At 38.8% G+C, this 25,872-nt stretch overlaps 1 protein-coding gene across 10 annotated transcripts in view; it reads right to left on the bottom strand.

The window, feature by feature from the left end:
• The window catches only part of USP28 (ubiquitin specific peptidase 28), a 58,253-nt gene that overhangs the window by 16,494 nt on the left and 15,887 nt on the right, over positions 1 to 25,872 (bottom strand). For 5 of the 10 annotated variants that reach the window (XM_082629675.1, XM_082629671.1, XM_082629668.1 and 2 more), the window contains 9 exons: positions 19,344 to 19,449; positions 18,261 to 18,420; positions 13,012 to 13,098; positions 12,173 to 12,310; positions 10,930 to 11,003; positions 9,306 to 9,382; positions 7,892 to 8,040; positions 6,031 to 6,158; positions 2,960 to 3,055 (listed from right to left, as the gene is read on the bottom strand). In XM_082629675.1, coding sequence (XP_082485801.1) covers positions 2,960 to 3,055; positions 6,031 to 6,158; positions 7,892 to 8,040; positions 9,306 to 9,382; positions 10,930 to 11,003; positions 12,173 to 12,310; positions 13,012 to 13,098; positions 18,261 to 18,420; positions 19,344 to 19,449 — 1,015 coding nt within the window. Of the gene's footprint in view, positions 1 to 2,959; positions 3,056 to 6,030; positions 6,159 to 7,891; positions 8,041 to 9,305; positions 9,386 to 10,929; positions 11,004 to 12,172; positions 12,311 to 13,011; positions 13,099 to 18,260; positions 18,421 to 19,343; positions 19,450 to 25,872 lie in introns of all 10 variants that reach the window. The other 5 variants (XM_082629670.1, XM_082629676.1, XM_082629673.1 and 2 more) reach the window with 1 other exon arrangement.

A 25,872-nucleotide genomic window follows, 5' to 3' on the forward strand; every position in this document is an offset into this window, starting at 1 on the left:
CAAAAGATCTGTTATTTTCTGGAGAGTCAATGGAAAGGCTTATTCCTAAATGCCATACAATATTTAATACGTTAATCTATAGAGCAAAAAGTTCTCTAACTACAAAAGTGAAAACTGACAATAACCTAAATTTTTACACCTGGCAAAAAGCATTTAAAATGGGCTCCTAGTCAAAGTCACGCCAGTGATGCTTCCTCTTGATTCATATCATTTAGGCTCTTGTCATAAAAGTAAATTCTGTTTCTTAAAGCAAAAGAGATATGTTATCATTACTCAAATCTGAAAATAATGCTGGTGAACTAGTACCCAAGGGTTTCTTCTCTGCTGCCCTTTAGATCAAGTACTCTGAAATTAGGAAAAACGAGAGAGAGAAATCTGGAAATGGGAAGCAGGTATTGACAAAGGTCAGAGATAAGAAAAGGCAAATCTTTCTTCTGCCGAGTCCTACGTACCCTATTATTCACATACTCATTCAACAGCACAGGCCAGGAATAAATTATTGAAGATTTCTTTGGGATTAGTAAATAATAAATGTCTTCAATATGTAACCAAAACAACTAATTAATTATTTTAATAGTACCCAATGTTCTGCCATTACTAGCATATGCTACACTCAGTAAAGAGATTTACTTTAGTGAATTCTACAGCTCACTGCAGAAGAGAGTCTAAATGGTACATAATTAAGCTGACTCATTGGCACAGGTAAACTATAATCCTGGGATTCCATTTATAAAAGGATAGAGTCACTTTACATTTCTCTAAAGAAAGTGAAAAAAGAAACAGGCATAAAACTAGGAAGAAGGAAAATTGTCTGTTTCTATATCAAAAAGGACATTATGAAATAAAAAATATATATAATGCGACTCAAAATCAACCACGTTAGAGGGTATGCAGCAAAGACACTTCAGCTACTCTAACTGAAAGGAGAACTAGAATGATTTCTCCTGTGGATCTGCCTGCCACAGAGAGTTACAGCTTTCACTGAAAAGGATATTAAATATGTAAAACTAGAAGAACTTTGAAGAACTGTTCCATTCCTTACATTCCTATTTCCTTGGCTTAATTTCAGCTATCAGCTTACCTAAACTCAACTGGTCTTTCAAGATCTACTTTCTCCATGAAGTCTCCCCTCCATATGCCGTGCCCCCAAATGCCAAAGGAACATCTCCCCTCTCTGAACTCCTACAGTACATGAAGTAAACCTCTTGTCTATCCCATAGACATGGTTAACATGTCTTCTTAGGCTTTCAGTGTTTGTTGAAAGAAGTTATTAATACAGCGCTGGCTTGGACCAAAGGAAACATCTTCTTACTAGCACTGCAGCATTGATAATCTGTCATAAGATTTTAAGTCATTCTTTTACATCTGTAACTCTTCTCAGTCAGGTTTGCTGTATTTTAATGTGATACTTATACAAAATTTTAGGGAAAAATTTTCTCTAAGAAACTTATCTTCAATTTTATGACAATCATTTTTCTGTTCTTCTACTGAATTCCTTTAGACCAACTACTTCATAGAATGCAGCACTTGTATTAATTTAGTAGAATCAGAGCAAAAGTAGTTTCAAAAGAGATGTCTACACTGTACACAAGAAATCTTATTTTTAATATTAGAGTACCTTATAGAAGAAATGGTGAACATTTTTATTTTTTTAAATAATAAAAGTAATGCATGTACCTGGTAAGAAAACAAATACAAAAAGTGTAAAACAAACCACAAAAGCCATCCACCCCCATCTCACTTCTACCACCTAATGGTATCCATTAACAGTGTCTTGTATAGATTCCCAGGATTACGTCACACACAGACAAGCAATTTTTTTTTAAAATTACCTAAGTAAAATTATCTGAAATTTTAAAAGCCACTTTATTTTAAAAAGAAAGTAGTATCATACTATAGAAAATGTTCCTGTACACTACTTTAAAATCTAAATAAGCCAGAATGCCTTGCTGGTTACTGGCAAATTGAGCATTTTTGAGCTATAATGCATCATGTATATCTGGTTGTATAAACACAGAACTTTCCAATCTTACAAAGTATCACTAAAACCTTAAAAGTAAAATATTGCTACAGGTATAAAGTCCCGTAAGTCACTTCCAGGAGTATGTGAGGAATCAATCCCCAGCTTAAGTCTATATTTAGACAACTAGGTGATGGATCATAATACCTCTTGGATAAGTTCTTCCTAAGTGAGAGAGAGGGAACTGAGGAGGGGCACCTATAGGTACAGGGTCTTTCTCAGGCTGGTATGGAAGGTTCTGCCCGTCAGGGACATTACTGAGCTAGCAATGAAGTGGGTAGAGGTGGGGTGGTAGCAGCAAGATGCTAAGTAGATAAAGGGGGAAAAGCCACTGACAGTGTACTTATGATTTCCTTCCTGCACATGAAATCAATGGGCTCTCTTCTACTAGAGAGAAATGACACTGACTCCCCCTTAGGAAGTCACGTGGCGAGTCCACAGAAACAGTCCTTGCAGAACAGATGAACAAAAAGGGAAAGATCCCTCCACAGGAGAAAGGACTTGGTATGTGTCACAAATACAGGCCTTCAGTTTGAGTCAGCACCACTCTAGAGAGAACACCATTGTTTTACCTTCCCCAGGCACCTCAAAACTGCTTTCCCAAGACAAAGGGATTAGAGTTTTGTGGCAGTTACCTCTCCTGTGTTTGTGAAAAAGATGGCAAGGAGAGCAGAAAAAGTAAAGAGCTGTGAAATCAGAACTTGGGCGCTCTTCAGTACACTGCCAACTATGAGACTTGGGTCACTAATGTTCCCTGGGACTACTACTGCACATCTTAAAGACAGTTTCCCACTTAGAAACACATTTTTCTTATCTATTTTATAAAATAACACTAGTTAATACTTAAAACTCTGAATTTTTAGATAAAAGCAAATTATCCAATTTTAATACCCTACTCTATCTTTCACATTTTGAAGTACAAAGGTGTCGATGACTTACCTTTCCAGTTTTTGCTGCAGAACTTTTATTTCCTCTTTCAACTTTCGAATACACTCTCTTTTACTTCGAACAAGCTCTTTGCTCCTGTACATGTACCTAAGCAAATAATAATCCCACAAACACAATTTATATTTAAAAACATTAATGACACAAAGTTTCAGCAAACTTGGGATACAAGGAAACTGCCTTAATCAGACAAAGGGTATCTATGAAAACACAGAGCTAACATCATATTTAATAGTGAAAGACTGAAAGCTTTCCCCTGGTATCAGGAACAATCCAAGAATGCCCACTCTTGCCTCTTCTATTCAGTGTTTTACTGGAGGCATAGCCAGTGCAGTAAGGTAAAAAAAAGAAGTAAAAGTCATACAGATAGAAAAGGAAGAAGTAAAGCTGCCTTTAGTTGCAGATAACATGATCATCTACATAGAAAATCTCAAGGAATCTACAAAAATGCATCAGAACTAATAAGTGAATTTCTTAGTAAGGTCAAAAGATGCAAAGTCAATTTAAAAAGAAAGAGAGAAAAAATCTATTGCATTTCTGTATACTTGTAAAGAACAAACAAAAAGTAAAGTTTTTTAAAAAGCCTTATAATAATATCAAAAGCAATAATTATTTAGGGATAAACAATCAGATATGTTCAAGAACTGTACACAAAAAATTTATAAATCACTGTTGAGAGAAATTATCAAAGACTCAAGTAAATGGAGCTATACCATATTCATAGATTGAAGGACTAAAAATTGTTAAGATGTCAATTTCCCCAAATTGATCTATCGGTTCAACACAGTCCCAATCAAAATCCTAATAGCTATTAGGGGTATTGACAAGCTGCTTCTAATATTTAGATAGAAATGGATCATAATAGCCCAAACAATTTTTAAAAAAGAATAGCAAAGTGGGAGGTTTACACTATCTGATGTCAAGATTTACAATAAAATCGCAGTAGTCAGGTGGTTTGTGACCACCTAGAGGGGTGGGATAGGGAGGGTGGGAGGGAGGGAGACGCAAGAGGGAAGAGATATGGGAACATATGTATATGTATAACTGATTCACTTTGTTATACAGCAGAAACTAACACACCATTGTAAAGCAATTATACTCCAATAAAGATGTTAAAAAAAAATCACAGTAGTCAAGACAATGTAGCACTGGCACAAGATTATACAATAGACAGAATAAAACCTCCAGAAAAAGGCCTGCAAATACAAGTTCAACTAATTTTTGAAAAAAGTACCAAGGTAATTCAATGGGGGAAAAGAGAGTCTTTTCAGCAAATGATGCTGGAATAATTGGGCATCCGCATGCCGCCTTACCCACCCTGCAAAAAAATCCCCTTACCTCATACCATATATGAAAATAAACTCTAAATGGGTCATAGACATAAACATAAGAGTTAAAATTTAAAAATTTCTAGAAAAATATCGAAGAAAAACTTTGTGACCTTAGGTTGGCAGATTTCTTAATTAGAAAACCAAAAACACAAACTATAAAAGGGCACTTGATACATTAGAATTCATCAAAACCAAAAACCCCTACTCTTCTAAAAATACCAGTAAAGAAATGGAAGAGACAAGTAGAGTTAGAAAATATTTGGATTTGTATCTTACAACTCAGTATGAACACAACCAACCAAATTAAAAAGTGGACAAAAGATATGAACAGACACTTCACCTAAGAAAATATACAAATGACCATTAATTAAGCACATGAAAATATGGTCAACATTGTTAGTTATCAGGGAACTATAAATCAAAAGAAAAATAAGGGCTTCCCTGGTGGCGCAGTGGTTGGGAGTCCGTCTGCCGATGCAGGGGACACGGGTTCGTGCCCCAGTCTGGGAGGATCCCACGTGCCGTGGAGCGGCTGGGCCCGTGAGCCATGGTTGCTGAGCCTGCGTGTCCGGAGCCTGTGCTCCGCAGCGGGGGAGGCCACAACAGTGAGAGGCCCGCGTACCGCAAAAAAAAAAAGAAAGAAAATACTCCTAGAAACCCAAGAGAATGGCTAAAATTTAAAAGACCGATAATTCCAAGTATTGGTGAGGATTTGGAGCAAATGTAGCTCTCGTACACTGCCGATAGGAACGCAAAACTGTATAGCCACTTTAGAAAACAGTTTGGAAATTTCTTATAAAGTTAAAAATATACTTTTCATACAATAGCAATCTCACTCCCAGGTATTTTACCCAGCAGCACTAAAACCACACCAAGACTTTTATGTGAAAGTTCACAGCAGCTTTATTCATAATAGCCTAAAACTGGATACATCTGAAATGTCCATCAACTAGTTGATGGAAAAAATATTGTGGTACCTCCATACAATGTAATACTAAATAATATTAAGAAAGAAATCACTGATATATGCAACAACATGGATGAATTCCAAATACATTATTCTAAGTGAAAGATGACGGCCACAAGAGGGCTCATGCTAAATATTGATGTCCCTAATTATGACATTTTAAAAATGACAAAAGTACAGGGCCAGAAGACAAGTGGTTGCCTGAAGGTGGAGGGAAGGGACTGACTGCAAAGGGGCATGAGGGAACCTTCCAGGTGATGGAAGTGTTCTGTATCTATATCACCTTCCGGGTGATGGTGGTATTACTTGGCTGTATACTTTCGCTGAAATTCATCAGCTGTACACCTAAGAATGGTAACATTTCTTTGTATGTAAACTATATGTCAATAAAACAGTAAAACAGACTTTAAGAAGATTAAAATTCTATAATGTAAGTCTGTCTAGGATTTTTTTCTTTTTTCAGGAATACAAATAGTATTAAATGAGAGAGAAATACACAGCAGCTACTCCAGATACTGTTCACCAGACAGCAGGGCTTTCACCTAAAGCCTAGCTACTCAAATTGTGGTCCAGAGATCAGAAGCATCAAACAGCATTGCCCTGAGAGCTTCTTAGAAATGCAAACTCTTAGGTCGCAACCTAGATCCACTGAATCCAAATATGTATATTATCAAGAGCTCCAGGTGAGTCCTATGTACAATACACTTAGTATATGCTCACTTCTACTGCTACAACACATTAAGAAGACAATCAACCACAGAACTCACCTGTCCATATAAATGATCTGAGGAAATTCCAGCTTATTGTGAATCTTCTCTGGCTGACCAAGGGACTGATTGAACTCAAATCTTGAGAGTTCAAAGGTCAACACTGGAGGTAGTTTTGTAAACCAACGCTATGTCAGGAGTAGAAATGCGGGAGAGAAAAGTTAATTTTAGGAGATAGCAATAGCCAGATTTAAACTATCCCTCATCAGACTTTCTTCCTTTGGTAATCAAACTCATACTAGAGTTCTTTTTTTTTTATTCCAAACAGTAAAATGACCACTTAGAATCATGCCTTCTTAGAGAATATGGTTAAACACTTCTCAAGACTCCAAATTTACAAGCCAGTGAATAACATTTTAACTCAACTATCATCCTCAGAAATGACGACCCTTAAATATGTAAACTTCACCAAGAATCTACACATCATTCACTGTATCATCAGTATTCAAGAGGTTTAAAACCTGGAGAAAATGGCTAGCCTAACCAAAGAATTAGAAATTGTCCAGAAAGATTAATATGTGTACATATACTATATACTATTTATTTACAGTCTATTAACCGTAATTTGAATCCCCTTTATTTCTAAAAAGGAAACGTGAAATAGCTTCATGATTATGAGTTCTCAAGTTTCTGAGAAAATCTCTGAATTCCAAGAATTGACAGATCTCACAAAGGACTTAGTCAAATCAACCTATAATGTTGCCTTGAGTTTCAAGAACAGAAAGCACTGAATTATAAAGAAGATCTCAACTGTCACTGATAGCAGATGAGGAAAAAGCTAAACCCGGAAAGGCATTTCTGTTCAATTCACCTGTATGCCAGAGGTCTGTAGGAACAGCTTTAAAATGTTCCCTTTACCAAAGGTGCAAATAGCTATATTCCCTCCACATACCCTTGTCAGCATGAGGTGAATCTAGACAGCCTGCCTGACCACCTCAGAGCTATACCTAAATAGGCACAATTTTCTTTTTTTTTTTTTAATAGAGAGGTCCCATTCTTGCAAAGAGGTCTCCAGAGGTCTAAGTTGCTAATGAACACTCCTTGCCTTTTGTAAGAGCAAGCATCAGCTCTGCACAGATGGCACAGATGATATGCCTCCCAATCAGGAATTAATACTTTCCTTGGAAAGCTAGGGAGGCGGTAGCTGTCTCCCAGTTCCAGCACTGCTCTACAACAAGGCTCATGTCAGGCTCCGTATTTAATTCAAGAAAGATTTTCTTTCTCTTGTAAGTAATTACTGAGTTGGACTCATATAAGGCACAATTCTGTTCAAGATGTATGATGAAAGGAGAATAATCCAAGCTGTGTGGTGTTGGCAATTATGCTACAATGTAACTAATTCTTAACGGTAACTTTGAGATATTAATTACCCTTGCTTGCCCTGTAATTCCCCCTTTCTTTCCAACCCACAAAAATAAATAAATGAATCTTACATTTAAAAAATTTTTAAAGCAAAGGCAGAATTTACAACTGAGAAAAGTAAACACTATAATAGGGAAAATATTCTAAATGGCATACCATAGGAGTTAATCACTGTACTTTTACCCTCCGAAAATATGGAGGCAGTGGTTCTCCCTACTCAGGTACAGGTAGGCTTCAACAGAAAGAGAGAAACTTGATCATACTTAAAACGTCAGAAGCAGCATACAACCTTCATATGATTAACTCAAATTCATACAAGAATTTATTCATCAAACACTAAGACTCACTAACTCTTATCAACTCATGAGAGACTTCAGACTAGTTGAAGTCCTGTTAGTGCAAAGTTATTTAATATGTGATGTGAAAACAGTTTGCCCAAAAGCTCAGTCCTATTTAACTGGCTTTGTCTTGGCAAAGCAAATAAAAATATCCAACTCACCTCTTGTCCATATTTCACTGAATGATCGGAAGGAAGCAGCTCAATGTCACCCTCCACCATGGCCCCTTCCAAACATTCGTCTAAGTTGCGATAACCATTTACCTGAAGGGGATACTGGCCGAAGGTCTCATTGTTACAAAAGGGCTTCCCTAGGCAAAGAAACAGATTGCTTTTTTAAAGACACCACTACTGCTATCGAAAGCTTTTTTTCCTGGCACCAGAGAGACAGTATCTTCTTAATTCAGCAACTTGCTCAGAACTGGTTAGAAGTATACTTAGCTGGGATGGCTACCTCTAATGAACCAGCGGATCCAGGCATAGATCATTAACAACTGCTAACATCAGAAAAAGAAAGACAACCAACTATGCCTCCTGATCAAACACTGTCCCACCACCTGTGAATTAGTCTTGACTAATTAAAAAGCCTTACCTGAATCTGGTCAAACTCTAGATCCAACTATCAAGTTACAAAAAGAGGAGCAAAGAGGAACATGTTAAACTATGTCACAGATACGCAAGCAGCAAAATTTTAGACTGTAGAGAACATAAGAGAACAAACCACCTAATTTCTTAAAAAATATATTTCAAGGAAGAAAGAATGGAGGGAAGGGACAGTCTGCAGATTTTGAGAAGAACTTAAAAGACCAATCATAAATGAGCCACATTTGCATCCTGATTAAAACAAACTGTAAAAAAGTATACATATGGGGAAGTGTATTTACTTTTACATATGTAAAATTATATATTTATATACACATGAAATTGTAAAACAAATTGGGCGTTTGAACACTTGACTAGTTATATGATATCAAGAAATGCTGTTTTTTGGGAGTGACAGTGGATTAGATTTTTTTTTTTTTCTCCACACGGCATGGCATGCGGAATCTTAGTTCCCTGACCAGGGATTGAACCGATGCCCCCTGCAGTGGAAGCACAGAGTCTTAACCCCTGGACCAACAGGTAAGTCCCTAGACTAGATTGTTTTGCAAAGGCTATCAGAGGGGTAAAAGAAGACAGGTGTTAGATGGAGAATGATTGGCCAGGTGTCCAACATGCAGCTTAGATAAGGCCCTAGAGTAGACACACTTTTGGCAGCCTGACTCAATGAAACCTTGAGATTAGATAAAACAACAGAGAAAACTGATTAACATCAGTGTGTGTCTGACATTAATACCAGATTTAGGCTGTGCAAATATCACACAGTTCAATATAGCAACTCTGAGATGAACACTGTGCCCATTTTACAGATGAAGAGACTGAGGATCCAGGATCTCATGTAATTTGTCCACGATCACACACATACTAAGAGGCAGAACCAGTATTCAGATCTGCATTTGTCTGACTCTCAAGCCATTTCACAGTAATACAGATGTGGTCACAAGTCTAGAATTAACATTTAGAGCGGAGAATTTACCTTCATGAATCCCTTCAGTGAGGAAAGTACCGTAGAATAGCTGCACCATTGGATTTTCAGATTTGTTCCTGGGATTGCTGCTTTTAAAACAAGGAAACAATTCTGTATCATTTGGATCAGATAAGCAATACATTAAGCCAAACCACCAATCAAAAGCAAAAATAATACATTTTCATCAACCCTCAAAGATCTAAGTATGCTCTAAAATAAGTAACGGATTAGTTCAGTTCAAAAACTTATTGAATAGCCAGGACATGGAAGCAACCTAAGTGTCCATCGACAGATGAATGGATAGAGAAGATGTGGCACATATATACAATGGAATATTACTCACCCATAAAAAGAAACAAAATTGAGTTATTTGTAGTGAGGTAGATGGACCTAGAGTCTGTCATATAGAGTGAAGCAAGTCAGAAAGAGAAAAACAAATACCGTATGGTAACACATTATATATGGAATCTAAAGAAAAAAATAAAATGGTTTTGAAGAACCTAGGGGCAGGACAAGAATAAAGATGCAGATGTAGAGAATGGACTTGAGGACACTGGGAGGGGGAAGGGTAAGCTGGGACGAAGTGACAGAGTGGCATGGACTTATATATACTACCAAAATAGATAGCTAGTGGGAAGCAGCCGCATAGCACAGGGAGATCAGCTCGGTGCTTTGTGACCCCCTAGAGGGGTGGGATAGGGAGGGTGGGAGGGAGGGAGATGCAAGAGGGAGGAGATACAGGGATAAATGTATATGTATAGCTGATTCACTTTGTTATAAAGCAGAAAGTAACACACTATTGTAAAGCAATTATACTCTAATAAAGATGTTAAAGAAAATTTAAAAAACAAAAAAACCCCTCATTAAACAAGTATATACCCAGCACTGTATCAAATTCTGGAGACACAAAGGCAATACAGGCATGATCCCTGGCCTTACAGAACTGAAAGTCTAAGAGGGGAGTCATACATGTAAATACATGTGTGTGTGTACATTCAATATATACATCTATATCCAGTGACAGAAATATATAAGGTATAGAAGTCATATAAAAGTAAGAATGAACCCTCTTGTGCAGTTTTCCAAATGAATATGAAGATGTTTTCCTGGTGGCACAATAGAGATGGAATGAAAACAGCTTATTTCCATAAGCCTATCTTAAATTAACTACGTAAGATGCTATTTGGAAAGCTGTTTTATGAGTTTTAAAAAAAAAACTTAGGAAGCAAGTATCTCTGCATCTGTATTTGGCAAGGGCTATTTATGTTCTTTGCTTTGAATTTTACTTCTGTCAGTGACTGAAATAATTAAATTCAATGTATTCATATTATACCTCCATTCTCACATCAAGGATTGATTTGTATCTTTCAATACTTTTACAGCACAGGTGATGACTTTTAAAAAGTTAATAGTTATGACCCTTTTAGAAAAAACATTACAGGTTAATATGATTATCTACAGGGGGAAAACCAAAGGCAAGGGGGATAAACAATGACAAATATGAGTGGTTACCCCACAGGGTTTGGTAAAAATCAGCAATTTCTGCTTGAGAAGAATAATTTCCCCCCAAATCGTAATTCTCACTGGCCCGCTGTGAGTAGGAAGGATGTACAAACAAATCCTCAACACTCACTTAACATTAACAGCTAGCTGGAATGCGTCCTCTAGCCAATCCAGGAGCTTGTGTGTGAATTCACTCACATCTTGCTGTAACAGACGCACAAATTGCATGAGTTAGACCCAACAGTATACTTAGGGAAATGAAAATTTGCCCTTATCCCACCAATGATTAAGATTCTATTACTACAAAGGATTTCTTTTTCAGGTCCAAGAATCGTGAAGATACAAGGAACATTGGAATGCAGCTGCTGCAGACAACACACAAGACCCATTGGGCGATTTCTGATTAGGAGGAAATGGGAACACTACCCCTTCCAGCCACATCTATTTGTAACAAACTAACAAACAAAATCTTCCAGTTAGGCCTTTAAAAAGAGGTCCAAAGGACAGACTGAAGTCCTCTAGAACAATATGAGATCTGGAGAAAGGAAACATTTATGAAATGTTTTGAGAATTTTGTAGAACTGCAGGACCTTTAGACAAATAGAGAAAAAAAGTAATTTTATGAAGAAGAAGCTGCTCTAATAGTGATAGCTTTGATCTGAATAGGAGGTAGGGAAAGGAACGTACTAGAGTCTAGAAGAGAAAGACTGCTCAGAAAAGCTACTGAACTCAGGTTTAGATTGTTTTAAAAATAGGATTTCTGGGCTTCCCTGGTGGCGCAGTGGTTGAGAGTCCGCCTGCTGATGCAGGGGACACAGGTTCGTGCCCTGGTCCGGGAAGATCCCACATGCCGTGGAGCGGCTGGGCCCGTGAGCCATGGCCGCTGAGCCTGTGTGTCTGGAGTCTGTGCTCCGCAACGGGAGAGGCCACAGCAGTGAGAGGCCCGTGTACCGCAAAAAAAAAAAAAAAAAAAAAAAAAAGGATTTCTATTTGGGCCATCCCAAGACAAAGGTGCAGATAAAGGACAGACTTTCCTTTTCTTGGTGACCCTCTGCCATGATTTACTGAGATATTTTCCAATCTCCTCCTTTCTACTTCAACAGCCCCTGGAAAATTCTATTCTTTCTACTATTTTTTCTTCTTTCCTTTAAAACAGCCAGCCTCCCCCACACAACACGTACATGCACACACATTTTCTTTTACTTGTTCCTTAGGCATTACAAAGGGCAAAAGCAGGCACCCGGAGTCCTGCATAGTCACGTTCATAGCTTATTACACAGCTCAAACAAGGCAACATCACAGTAGTAGTTAACAAGGCATCACTGCAAACTCTAGAGTCGAGGGAAAGAACGAGGACTATGGGCTTCCTGTACCTGCTGCTCCTCAGGCGATCGGAATGCTCCCTTTAAGAGGTCCAGGGCTGCTGAAGGGTCTACAAACTTGCGATTTGATCCCATCATCAGAGCAAACAAATACTGAAGCTCCTGCATAAACACGATATTTCTCTTTTCCTGCAGGAAAGATAGCGATGTGTACTCTTAAAACCTCATATTTGGAAAATTTGAACACATAAAGAAAAAAGTGGTCAACAATCTCTCCCTAATTTATATTTCCAAAGTTCTAGACTGGAATCAGGTCTCAAACTGTTATAGGTACTCTGATAAAGTCTGTGTAGGGGACTGCCCTAAACTCGAGAATATCTATGTAGAAGCCAGAGAGAGAATAATGTCAGAAAGCAAAAGTGTTTATTTTCTAAAACCGCTGCCATCCCTCCTTTTGGGAAAGGCATCACCAAGGGAAATCCTGGGAAGGGTTAGATCTTAGCAGGAGGCTATATCCTTTGGCAAGAATGGACTAAAGGCTCTTCTCAGAAGGCCCAGGCCTCCCGGCATCAGGTCATCCACTCTGCATCCCTCAGCGCAAGTGACTAAAGGAGCCTGAACAAGGCGCAAACAGACAGGGATTTCTAAATCTCCCACCCAGAGGCAGAAAAGCTGAGGCCATCAGGGTGACCTGCCACTTTCTTAGAATTTTATTCCTGCTTAACTTTACATTATTTCTTGTCACAAAGAAAGAAAAAGAGCCATTTGGAAATGAAAACAAATGTTGCACAAGCCAAAGAGCATCACAGTAACCAGCTTTAACCAAAATTAAAAGGCCTTTGGGAAGAATGGGACTAAACAACAGTGAAGATTCCTTGACACCAATTTACCGTGTGACTTGGACAATTTTCAAGTACGTTCTGTGGTAGGCTATAGCTGAGGACAAGTCTTCGGAATTCAGGCAATTGAAACAGAGACTGAAATAAAGAAATGGATTAATGGCCTTTCTTTCAAAATAACTGCAGCAAAAAAATAGTTTTTACCTTAAAAGTATGTATAACTGTCAACCTAGTAATTCTACTATGTCTAAGGAAATAATAATGGCTACACATAAAAATTTCGCCGAAAGAATGTTAATCCTTTTTAGGAAAAAACTAGAAAAAACCTAATGGCTAGCAGGAAAAGATTAAATAAACTATAGTACATCTGTATAACAGATTATTATATAGTCATTAAAATAATACTGTAGAAACAATGTTTTCATAAAAGGACAACTACACAGTAAAAATGAATGATCAGGAGCTACATGTATCAACATAGATGTATCTCAGAAACATTCTGTGTGAGAAAAAGGTATAGAAAGATAGAGTATTATATTGTTCATAAGAAGTTTAATCATATAAAACAACATGGTACACTGTTTAGGGTTACATGCACCTGTGGTTGTATCTGTGTGAAGGGGGTGGTATGACGGGTGGTGGGTACAATGGGGACTCAACAGTACAGGGATTTGGAACATTTTTTTCTAAAGCTGGTGGTGAGTACAGTGGTGCTTACTATTCACCACTCTTTGCCTTAAATACTGTATTTTAAGAAATTTTAACAGATATCTCTGGCTGGCAGCATTAGGGAAAGGAATTCCTTTTTACTGTTTGTAAATCATACATTTTTCCAACTATGAATATCTTTTGAAAGTTAATGTTTTAAAAAATCTCTTGTATGACTATAACTCCTCATCGCAACATAATCCTCAGATGAAAAGCCCTCCAGCCCACAGACTGGAACTCTTGAAGCAGCATCCTGGGTGGACTATAAGCCTCCGACTTCCCCCACTCCACTACAAGCTCTACCAGGATTCAGCCAATAGGAGTGTACATCTGGACTGGAACCTTAAGTCAGGTTAGGATGTGATACCAAAGTTCTCTCTGGAGCCAGGGCTGGGATGCTCAGCTCTACAGGCAGCCCCGTCTCTTCTCTTCCCACCTCCCATGTCTACCTAGCGCATCTCCATTCCTCCTGGTTTCATCCCTACTCAGCTGACTATCCCGTAACGTGTTCCAGCACTTCTACCTTGAGAAAAATGGCTTTATGTTCTCAAGCCCCTTCACTCCACCTCCTCACCTTCACCAAAATCTGGCTTTTCCCCAAGATGCTATTATTCTTAAAAACTACGACAGTGTGAGCTAATGTTACTCATTTCCCAAACCAATATCAACTTGATCCTCCAACATCTGCTTCTTCTCCTGTAGTCTCTGTATCACTAATTACATTCTCCTCCTCCAGGCATCAAAGTTTAGAACTTCAGAATAATCGCTGACTCCTTTCCCTTTATCAACCATTTACATCCAGTAAGAAGTCCCTGGCACTCTGCCTCTGGGGCACTATTTTATTCATAACCACCTCCTCTCTATCAGTCCTTATCACCTGCTCTAATCAAACTCCCATCACTGCTCACCTGGATCACGGCACATCGTCTCCCTGCCTCTAGAACCTCCTCTGTACCAGCCCACTCTCCACACAGGTCCTTCTAACTATCTTTCTAATGTAACCAAAATAAAGCACCTGATTCACTGAAGACTGTCATATGGTGAGAGCTCTGCCATCCCAAGTCTGCCATCCTTACTAGGTGACTTTGGTCAGTGCCCAATCCACAGGACATCCTGTCAGCTCTGCCTTGGGAATAAATCAAGATTCCAACCTCTTCTCTATTTCCATGGCTACCAGTCTGGTCCAGAGCAGCACGGCCTCTCAGTGATGACTGCAGCGGCCCCCTTCACAGGTCTCTCCACTTGTATCCGCGCCCCCTCCATTCTGCTCTCCTCACAGTGGCCAGAGGGAGCCTTTTAAAACTCGAGTCAGAGTCCATTACTCCTCTGCTCAGAACCCTCATGACTCCCCATCTCACTCAGAGCACAAGACAAGTTACCTCTCCAACCCCACCTCCAGTGATCCTTGCCTCCGCTCCCAGCATTCCAGCCACTTGGGACTCTGATGTCCTGTGAACACGCCAAGCTCACTCCCACCTCGTGGCCATAGTTTGGTGCTTTCCCTTCTACATGGAATGTTCTCCCCCGACAGCTGCCTGGCTCACTCCCTCGCCTGCTGCGTCCTGGGCCTCTGCTCTAATCTCATCCCCTCGCGCGGCCTATCCTAACACCGTAGTTTATGTTGGAACCTGCTCCGGTCCCTCCTGCAGCAACTCCAGTCTCCCTTACCCTGCTCTCTTTTCTACCACACTGACCAGAGTTTAACATACTATATAAACGTCTATGTAGTTAACTAGTTAGTTTTTCAACTATTTATTGATTCCTATTTCAACTATTTATTTTCTATTTATTGTTCCTTGTCTGTCTTGCCTCACAAGAATCTAAATCCCTAAGGGCAAGGCTCTGTCTTGGTTCGGTTCACTTCTATATCTCAAGGGCTTAGAACAGTGCTAGGCACACAGCAGGAGTCCAATTCACATTTTCTCAGGGAACACAGGTACTTTTGTTCAGCTGAGGGACCCCCCGGCTCCCTGAGCATCTCACATCTCATGACCTATTCCTCCACTCCATCTTTACATACCCAGGATATGTCAATACCGGAAATACTGCCACTTCTCAGATCACAAATTCAGAAAAACTTCCTCTTGAACCATAACCTGTCTTCTGGCTCGTTTGTTCAATGACCCACAGGACAACTGTGCTTTGACGTCATCAGGAACCCAAGCAAACAGACCTCTTTCCTGCCCTCCCTTCCTGTCTTCATTTCTTCCTCTCCCCAGCTTTGATTCCATGGTCTCTACCCATCTTTCATTAAATTCTCAAACTGCTCTTTTTTTTTTTTAAACAATCTCTTACCTTTTAGTTATTTATATATTTATTTATTTGGTTGCACCAGGTCTTAGTTGCAGCATGCAGGCTCCTTAGTTATGGTATGTGAACTCCTAGTTGCAGCATGCCTGTGGGATCTAGTTCCCCAGACCAGGGATTGAACCCGGACCCCCTGCTTTGGGATCATGGAGTCTTATCCACTGTGCTGTGCCACCAGGGAAGTCCCTCAAACTGCTCTTTTGTCCTTTCATCATACCCAGCAAATCCTCCAACTTAAATGAATTTAATTTTCCACTTAAGCGTTCTGGAGCACTGCTAAGAGAAAAAGTCCCGATCAAACAGGACACGTGGATACCACTCTACATTTAAGGTCTACAACCTCAAGTAGACCTTCACATTTTCAGAAATCCTACCATTGTATTCTGGCGCCAACTGGTTTCCCGCTGTTTACAACAACGATTTTAAACTTTCACTCCCTTTAAAACCTGATTCTGTCACTCTTCCACTCTGCCTCAAAAAATGGCTGCTTATTTCAGAGGAAAAAACGACTACTAGGAACTATTTCAACTTTAATTGGCAGTCATCATTTCCTCCTTGTCCTCTCCCCTGTTACCCTCTCGCCCTCTTGCTGTTGGAGGCCAAGCCCCCACCCCCCACGCCCTGCTCTCTGTCCTGTCCTCCCATGCTTTCTCAGAAGCCCTTCTCAGTCATCCCCTCCATAGGCTCGCTTCTTTCACCATCTCTCACAGGAGGGAAGTGAATCCAGGGAAGGGTCTCGGTCTCAATCTCAACCTCTCCCTCTCTCTCAAAAGGAAAGAACTGACTCCTGTCCCTCATTCCCCAGGACCTTCCTACATCCTATTCTCCATGCAGAGGCCAGTGAGCCTCTTAAAATGGAAGTAGGATCACAGCGCTTGTCTGCTCCAAACCTTCCAATACTTTCCCACCTCACATGATTCCTGAACCCTCATCACGACCCCAAGCTGCCCCCCTAGCCTCCACCACCTCCCTGCACTCACAGCCGTCTGCTCCCCCTCCTCGGTCACTCAGTTCCAGCCTTCTTCCTATTTCTCAGCTCTTGACCTGAGTCTCTGTACTTGCTATTCCCTGTCTGCAGTGTCCTCTATGTAATTATATGAAACATTCTTCATGGAACTACATGGCTCATTCCCTCGCCTAAGTCAGGCCTCTACTCAGATGCCCACCTTAGCAGAAAGGCCATACCTAACCCCCCTATATAAACAGCACCCCTTCCCTCTCTAGCTGAACCCTTTCTAGCCCCTCTTGCCCTCATTCATTCATCTTTATAGCACTTATCGCCACCTGATATATATTTTGTTTCCTGTCGGTCCCACTCTTTTCCAAGTAAACTCCATGGGAGTGAGGGCTTTGTTTTATCTACTGCTGTTTCCCCAGTGCTAAAACAGTCCAGGCACAGAGTAAGCTGAAGGAACCCATGGATTTTATGTGTGGAAACGGAGGATTCCATTTTTGGCTAAGCAGCTGGGTTGGTGTCAAGTACTGTGAAGGAGAAGCTTGCAGGGCGGGATCAGGTGCTGCACTGAAGCCACGTGAAGTTTAAGAGGCAACACGCTCCCCAGGGGAATTCATCCTCTAGCTTGGCTTTATCACCATCTACATGCTACTGATTCCCAGAACTACATCTGAAACCCAGATCTTTTTACTGAACAACAGATTCACATAGATAACTTCCTACACGGTATCTCCACGTGGACCCTCAAACTCAGCATGATTAAAACTAACTGAAATCCCCCGTTTAACACTCATGCAAATTATTCCTCCTCCGGTGTTAAATGGCACTATCGTCCACCTGGTACCTCAAGCTAGAAACCTTGCAGTCTTTCTCAGCCCCTCCTGCACATATCCCGACCCGGTTGCTTATCAAATCCTATAGATCTGATCTCCTAAATACCTCGTGAATGCTTTGACTCCCTTCCATGGCTTATGCCACTTCTCTATTCCAGGCCACCATCATTTCCTTCCTGCCTGGTCATTTATGATAGCCTCCCAAAGACTGATTTCTCCTTATTAGCTCTTGCTCTGCTGTAATACAGCATTCACCAAAACACCTCCTTAACCTCTTTACAACCACAGAAGATTCTGTTTTCAGTACTGACCAATTTAGACACAAGAGCATCTAGGTCCAAAACACAAGAAAGCAACCAAAACACAATAATGCCATGGGGAAAACCCTCCAGTTTTATTTATCTGTTTCCATTTTTTTAAAGCTATGTTTCTCACATTTCAGTTTAATAAATTACAAAATCGTTTCCAGAAGACACAGTTGTCTCTTAATACCATACCTGAATAACAGCACTAAACCAACACGTATTGCCAACATTTTTCAGCCCAACTGGCCAACCATCAACTCGCCTCCAGTCATTGGGATTGGGATTTTCTCCCCAGACTTCACAGCGTTTTCTCTTTGAGCGTTTAGTTTCTGCAGAGGTTGCCTCGTGCATCCTATATTGTGCCAACATATCACACATCAAAAAAGAAAAGAGTTAAACAACAATATACTATATGGAGAATGTAGGTAAGCTTTCACAGGTAACTCAAAATGCCAGATAAACTATTTACTGGGTAACCACTGGCTATATAATAACTATAAGGTTGCAACATAAGTGAAAAGGTTTAAACATCAAGTTGTTAATCCTGCCATAACAGAGGTTATTACTAACAAGGGCCCTGATGGAACTGAGTTGAGACTCAAGACTATTTATGGCTACCATATTAAAAGTTTTACATTTCAACAATAGTGCCTTATCTCAGACCTTGACATTGAAAGAGGCAAGAGAGACACTCTGCTAAAGATAAGAGAGCCTCGAAATTGATTAGCACACAAACCATGGCCCTATGTTTCCCTGAAAGAAACAACTTGGCAGTATGAGGGGATAAACATGTCTGGAAATTGACCGGCCACCACTGGAACTGGATATCTGTGAACAATACCAGACAATCACCAAATCAGTACCAATTCAAAACATATATCCCCCTAGTCCTAGGGGAGCTGAGTGATAACTTTCATTTTCAATAGCCAACAACAAAACATTCAAAGTTTACAAAGGCTCAAAGTTAATACAGAGAATACATATTTATCAGTTATTTGCCCTAGACGGTTTTTCCCCACTAGCAAATGTGAACTACAAAACCTTGCAGGCTTCTACTCAACTCAAAGACCACAGGCTGCAATAAGACCTTTATCATATTTAGCTTCTTCAAAAGTGAACCAAAGAGTAAGTAAGCGAATGTGAATTTAAATTTTCTCATAAAAGAAATTTCATTTAGGTGCAATTAAAGAAGCTTGGCAGAACTGTTTCACAGAGATACTGCCTTTGACCTACACACTAATGTGCAGAGCAAAGATTATAAATTAAATCAATAACCTGTTAAGATCTCTTCCATCAGCTTGAATTTTGGGGGACTCCAGCAGACTCAAAGCAATGGCGGCCTGAAGATCATCTTTGTTATCATGAGTAAGGTCTATTACTTCTGTAAGATAAATAGAAATTTAATTAGTCTACATGCAGGAAACATTGCCTTTCTGTTTGTATTGTAGGAAAAAAGGTAAAAGCATTCACAAAATTAGATACACTCCCTAACTCTCAATACAATGGCTCATCTGTGTAAAAACAACTTTATTACTCTATGTTAGAGTCAAATGAATAACTTACAGCTACACTGTAACCTTATGATTAGCTAACAGTACAGTAATAACAAGCTGCTAAAATGCAATGGATCAAATACCCCCTTTTGCAGTCTTACTTCACAGAGTCAGAAATATATCCCATACCTGTAGGTTAAATAGTCTCTTTACTTATTGTAAAATATCAGCTAAAAGTTGAACATTCAAAGAATGGATATTTTCAATCTCACACAAACTACTCTAGAGAACAGAGGATATACTCCTCAACTCATTTTATGAAGTCAGCATAACACCTTGGTATATCACAAACCAATCAAGAAGAGTAAGAGAGAGGAAAAATGACAAACTCACGCATGATCACAGATGCAAAGAGCCTGAAGAAAAGCAAATAGAATCCTGCTAACACACCAAAAAAGGTTATATATTAAGACCAAGCTGAATTCACTGTAGGAATGAAATACTGAGTTAATGTTAGAGAACAGACCAGTAAAATCCACTATCTTAACAGTTAAAGGAAAAAATGATCATCTCAATAGATACAGAAAAAGTATTTTATAACATTCAACCTCCATTAAGGAATAAAAACTCCAAGCCAAGTAGGAAGAGAAAAGAATATTTTTAGACTGAGAAAGAATATCCATGGAAAGCCCACAGCAAACGTTACACTTAATCGTGAAATGTTATATGCATTTCCTTTAAAACCAAGACTAAGACAAAGATGTCTGTTGTTGAGGGCTTTTATTCACCATGGTTCTGAAAGTTCCAGGCAGTGTGATAACAAAATGAAATAAATTTTAAAACATTATAAAGATTGCAAAATAAGAAACAAATCTGTCATAATTCACAGATAATGATCACCTACAAGGGAAATCCAAAATAATCTATGGAAAATAGTTATAATTAATAAGAGATGGTTAACACCATTGTAAAGCAATTATACTCCAATAAAGATGTAAAGAAAAAAATAAGAGATGGTTAGATAAAAGATCAATGAACAAAAGTTGAATGAATTTCTATATATGAGCAATGAAATACTTAATTTATAAAGAAAAAACAAAACTAAAAATCAAGACCTTGTGCTACCGTCATAAGAACAAACATATGGATCAATGGAAACGAGTGGGACTGAATTGACAGTCCAGGAATAAACCTCACAGTTATAGTCAACTGATTTTCAACACAGGTACCAAGACAATTCAATAGGGAAAGAGTGGCTTTTAACCCCTCCTTCACATCATTTACAAAAATGAGCTCAAAGTGGATCAAGCCCTCAAGATAAGAGCTAAAACTACAAAACTCTTAGAAGTAAACAGGTATATCTTCATGACCTTGGATTAGACAATGGCATCTTCCAGATGACAATCAAAGCACAAGCAGTGAAAGAAAAGATTGGTAAATCTGACATTATCAAATGAAAATCTTTGGGCTTCCAAGGACACCATCAGGATAGTGAAAAGACAAAGCACAGAATGAAAGAAAAATTTTGCAAATCATGTATCTAGTAAGGAAGCTATATACAGAATACATAAACTGCTGCAACTGAATAATAAAGACAAACAGCCCAACTTTAAAAATAGGAAAAGAATTTCATTAGACATTTCTCCAAAGAAGATACACAAATGGCCAATAAGCACATGAAAAGATGCTCCACATCATTAGCCATTAAGGAAATGCAACTCAAAACCACAAGGAGATTATCATTTCACACCCACTTGGATGGCTAAATAACAAGTGTTGGTGAAGATGTAGAGACGTTAGAACGCTGTGTAGTGCCAGTGGGAATGTAAAATGGTGCAGCTGCTGTGGAAGTTAGAAGAATGGAGGCTGGCAGTTCTTCAAAAAGTTAAACGTAAAAAGTTTCATGACATTGATTTCTTGGATGTGACACCAAAAGCACCGACAAACAAAACCAAAAATCAACAAATGGGACTAAATCAAACTTAAAACGTTTAAAGCATGAAAGGACACAATCCACAGAGTCAAAAGGCAACCTAGGGAATGGGAGAAAATATTTGCCAATCATGTATCTGATAAAGGGTTAATATCCAGAGTATATAAAGAACTGTTACAACCCAACACCAACAAAAAATCAGCTAATTTGATTTTAAAATGGGCACAAGACTTGAAGAGACATTTCCCCAAAGATGATATAATATGGATCACAGACATATGAAAACATGCTCAATGTCACTAATCATCAGAGAAAATGCAAATTGAAACCACTATGTGATAATGCCTCACATCCATTAGAATGGCTATCAGAAAAACAAAAACCAGAAAATAACAAGTATTGGCGAGGATGCGGAGAAACTGGAACCCTTTTGCACTGTTGGCAGGATTCTAAAATAGTGCAAATGCTATGGGAAACAGTGTGGAGGTTCCAGCACTCTTTAAAAAATTAAAAGTAGAACTACCATATCATCGAGCAATCTCACTTCAGGGAATACATCCAAAATGAAAAACCAGGGTCTCAAAGAGCTGTCTGCACGTGCACGTTCAAATGGCACTATTCACAAAAGCCAAGAAGTGGAAGCAACCCAAATATCCATTGATGGATAAATGGATCAACAAAATTTGGTATATACATACAATGGAGTATTAGTCAACCTCAAATAGGAAGGAAATTCTAATGTGCTACAATCTGAATGAACTTTGAAGACATTATGCTAAGTGAAATAAGCCAGCCACTAAAGAACAAATACTGTATGATTCCACTTACATAAGGTACTTAGAGTAGTCAAAATCATAGAAAACAGAAAGTAGAATGGTGGTTGTTGCTAGGAGCTGGGGGACGGGGTAATGGGGAGTTACTGTTTAATGGGTAGAGAGTTTCAGTCCTGCAAGACAGAAAAAGAGTTCTGGAGATGAATGGTGGTGATGGTTGCACAACGACATGAATGTACATAATACCACTGAACTTAAAGATGGTTATGATAGTAACTTTTATGTGATGTGTATTTTACCATAATAAAAAAAATTGAAAAGAAAAAAAAAAGGAAATCCTGTCACATGCCATTGCATGGATGAACATTGAGGACATTATGTTAGGTGAAATAAGCTAGTCACAAAAAAATAAATCCTATATGATTCCACTTATATGAGGTATCTAAAGTACTCAAATTCACAGAAACAGAAAGTAGAAGGCTGTTACTGGGGCGGGGAGGGAGAAAAGGGTTGTTTAATGGGAACAAAGTTTCAGATTTATAAGATGAAAAAGTTCTAGAGATCTTTTATACAATAATGTGAATATACTTAACACTACTGAACTGTACACTTAAAAATGGTTAAAATGTGGGAGGTCCCTAGAGGTCCAGTGGTTAAGACTCTGCTTCCACTGCAGCGGGCAGGGTTCAATATCTGCTCAGGGAACTAAGACCCAGCATGCCACGTGGCGTGGCCAATAAATAAATAAATTAATTAATTAAAATTGATGCCCCCCCTAAAAGATATCCATGATGAAAAAAAAAATTTTTTTAAGATTAAAATGTAAATTTTATGTTAATGTGTTTTTAAACTACAATTTAAAAAAAGAATTCCAACTAATAAATTATGAAGTAATGATAGATAAAATATTACCATTTTGAAATATCCAATAAAATAAAGAATCTAAGCAATAATCACCAATGGTGGCTGGAAATACTATGTGGGGAATTTTATGATAAATTAATCAAACTAACAATCTGAACACACTAACGATTTTAACAACACACAAAGACGGGGACCAGACATTATTTGCTTCTTGATACGAGAAAATAGAAGAAATACACACAACACTACCTATGACTTTGTCATGCCAGATAAGCATCTAAATTAATAGGAAAGACAGAGGACATAAAAATCCATTAAAGGATACCACAGGAATGCAATCATGTGGTATCATGCAAATCCTGTCAAATAAAATCCTGAAACAAAGGACTTTATTTCTTCAAACATTAAACTGCAAGAAAAAAAGAGAGGGGGACTATATACATAAAAGGGATCTTAAAAAACATTTCAAACATACTTTAATGTTTTCATTTTATGTGGATCATTATTCTCACAAACCAATTACAAACATATTGTTAGTGAGACAATCAGGGACATTTCTACACTGGTATTTGATGAGATTAAAAAATTGTTATTAATTTTTAAGTGTGATAATATTGTTGCAGTTATGAAAAAAGAGTCCTCTTTTAGAATTTTTTTTTAAGTTAAACACAGAATTGTTATATGACCTAGCAATTCCACTCCTAGGTATATATTCCAAAGAACTAAAAACAGATACTCAATGAAATAGAATGGAAAACACGAAAATCTGATATAACACAGAGCTAATACTGTAAATCAGTGGGTAAGTATAGCCTTTTCAATAAAGGTCCTGGACCAACTGAATAGCTGGAGGAAGGGAGGGGGTGGATCGAACTATGTTTCTATCTTATGCCTTACCAAGATAATCCATTTCAGATGAATTAAAGATTTAAATGTGAAAAGCAAAACATTACAATTTTAGAAGAAAATATAACAGAATATCCTATAGCTTCACGGTATAGGAGTTCTTAAACAAAAAACACAAACCATAGCAGAAGATTAATAAATGAAAGCTATTTGTTAGTTCGTCACCATAGTGTAAAAACACAAGTCATCAACAAGGAGAAGATATCTGCAACACCCAAGTCCAGAAAAATGGGTTAATATCAAGAATATAAGGTCATTATCAATAAGAATATCAAGAATCAATAAAAAGAGGCAAACAAACAGAAAAACCAGCAGAAGACATGAAAAGAAATTTCACATGAGGAAACACGAATGGTCAAAAGGGAAAAGATGCTCAATCTCATTAATTAATTTTTAAAAATTCTAATTAAAAACCAGATTATCATTTCATATCAAAAAGACAGGCAACAATTTTACAATCTAACAAATTTGAGAGCAAGAGTTACTCTCAAACCCTGTTAGTGGGAGTATAAATATGTAAAAAAATCACTTTGGGGACTTCCCTGGTGGCACAGTGGTTAAGACTCCGCACTCCCAATGCAGGGGGCCCAGGTTTGATCCCTGGCCAGGGAAATAGATCCCACGTGCATGCCGCAACTAAGAGGTCGCATGCCACAACTAAGGAGCCCGCCTGCCGCAACTAAAGGAGCCCAACGGGCTGCAACTAAGGAGCCTACATGCCGCGACTAAGACACGGCACAACCAAATAAATAAATAAATATTTTTTAAAAAAATCACTTTGGAAAATAATGTCACTAATAATAGCTACTAAGTTGAAGATGAGCACATCTTAATACTCACCAATTACACTGCTAGGCATATACACTGAAGAAACTCTTGCATACATGCACAAGAAACATAAATCAAAATAGCTCACAGCAGCCTTGTTTACAACAGCCAAAAAATTCAAAACAACCCCAAAGTCAATCAACAAATATATCAGTTCTGTTGTATATTCAGACCAAGAAATACTACACATCAGTCAAAAGAAATAACTACAATTACAACCAACATGAGTGCGTCTAGAAAAGAAAAATGTGGATTGAAAAAGTCACTACGTGCACCAAAAGACATATACAAGAATATTCACAGCAGCATTATTCAGAATAGCTCAAAACTGCAAACAACTCAAATATCCATTAACACCACCTTGCGCAGCTGATAGGTCCCTCCTCCCAGAAGCCTCTTTGGCCTCCAGAGCACCACTCTCCTGGTCTTCCTCCTACTCCCCTGCCCCCCGCCCAGATATCTCAACACTGGAAGATCTACTGCTGAGTCACTGAACCTTTTCTGTTTTCTATACCCACTCCCTTGGAGAGCTCATCCCTTCTCATAACTTTAAGTACCATTAACAGGTTTATGATTCCAAGTTTTATCCAACTCCAGCCCAGATCTCTCCCTTGAACTGCACACTTGGACCTCCACTGCCTTTTTTTTTTTTTTTTGTGGTACGCGGGCCTCTCACTGCTGTGGCCTCTCCCGTTGCGGAGCACAGGCTCCGGACGCACAGGCCCAGTGGCCATGGCTCACAGGCCTAGCCGCTCCGCGGCATGTGGGATATTCCCGGATCAGGGCACAAACCCGTGTCCCCTGCATCGGCAGGCGGGCTCTCAACCACTGCGCCACCAGGGAAGCCCTCCACTGCCTTTTTGATACTCCACCTGGATGTCTAACAGGCATCTCAAACTTAATATTGCCAAAACCGATCTCCTCATTTTCCACCCCAAATCTGCTCCATCTGCAATTATTCCCATGTCAGTTAAGTGCAACTCCATCCTTTCAGCTCCTTAGGAAAC

The sequence above is a fragment of the Mesoplodon mirus genome (genome assembly GCF_964341445.2).
Source record: "Mesoplodon mirus genome assembly, chromosome: 7".
Lineage (NCBI taxonomy): Eukaryota > Metazoa > Chordata > Mammalia > Artiodactyla > Ziphiidae > Mesoplodon > Mesoplodon mirus.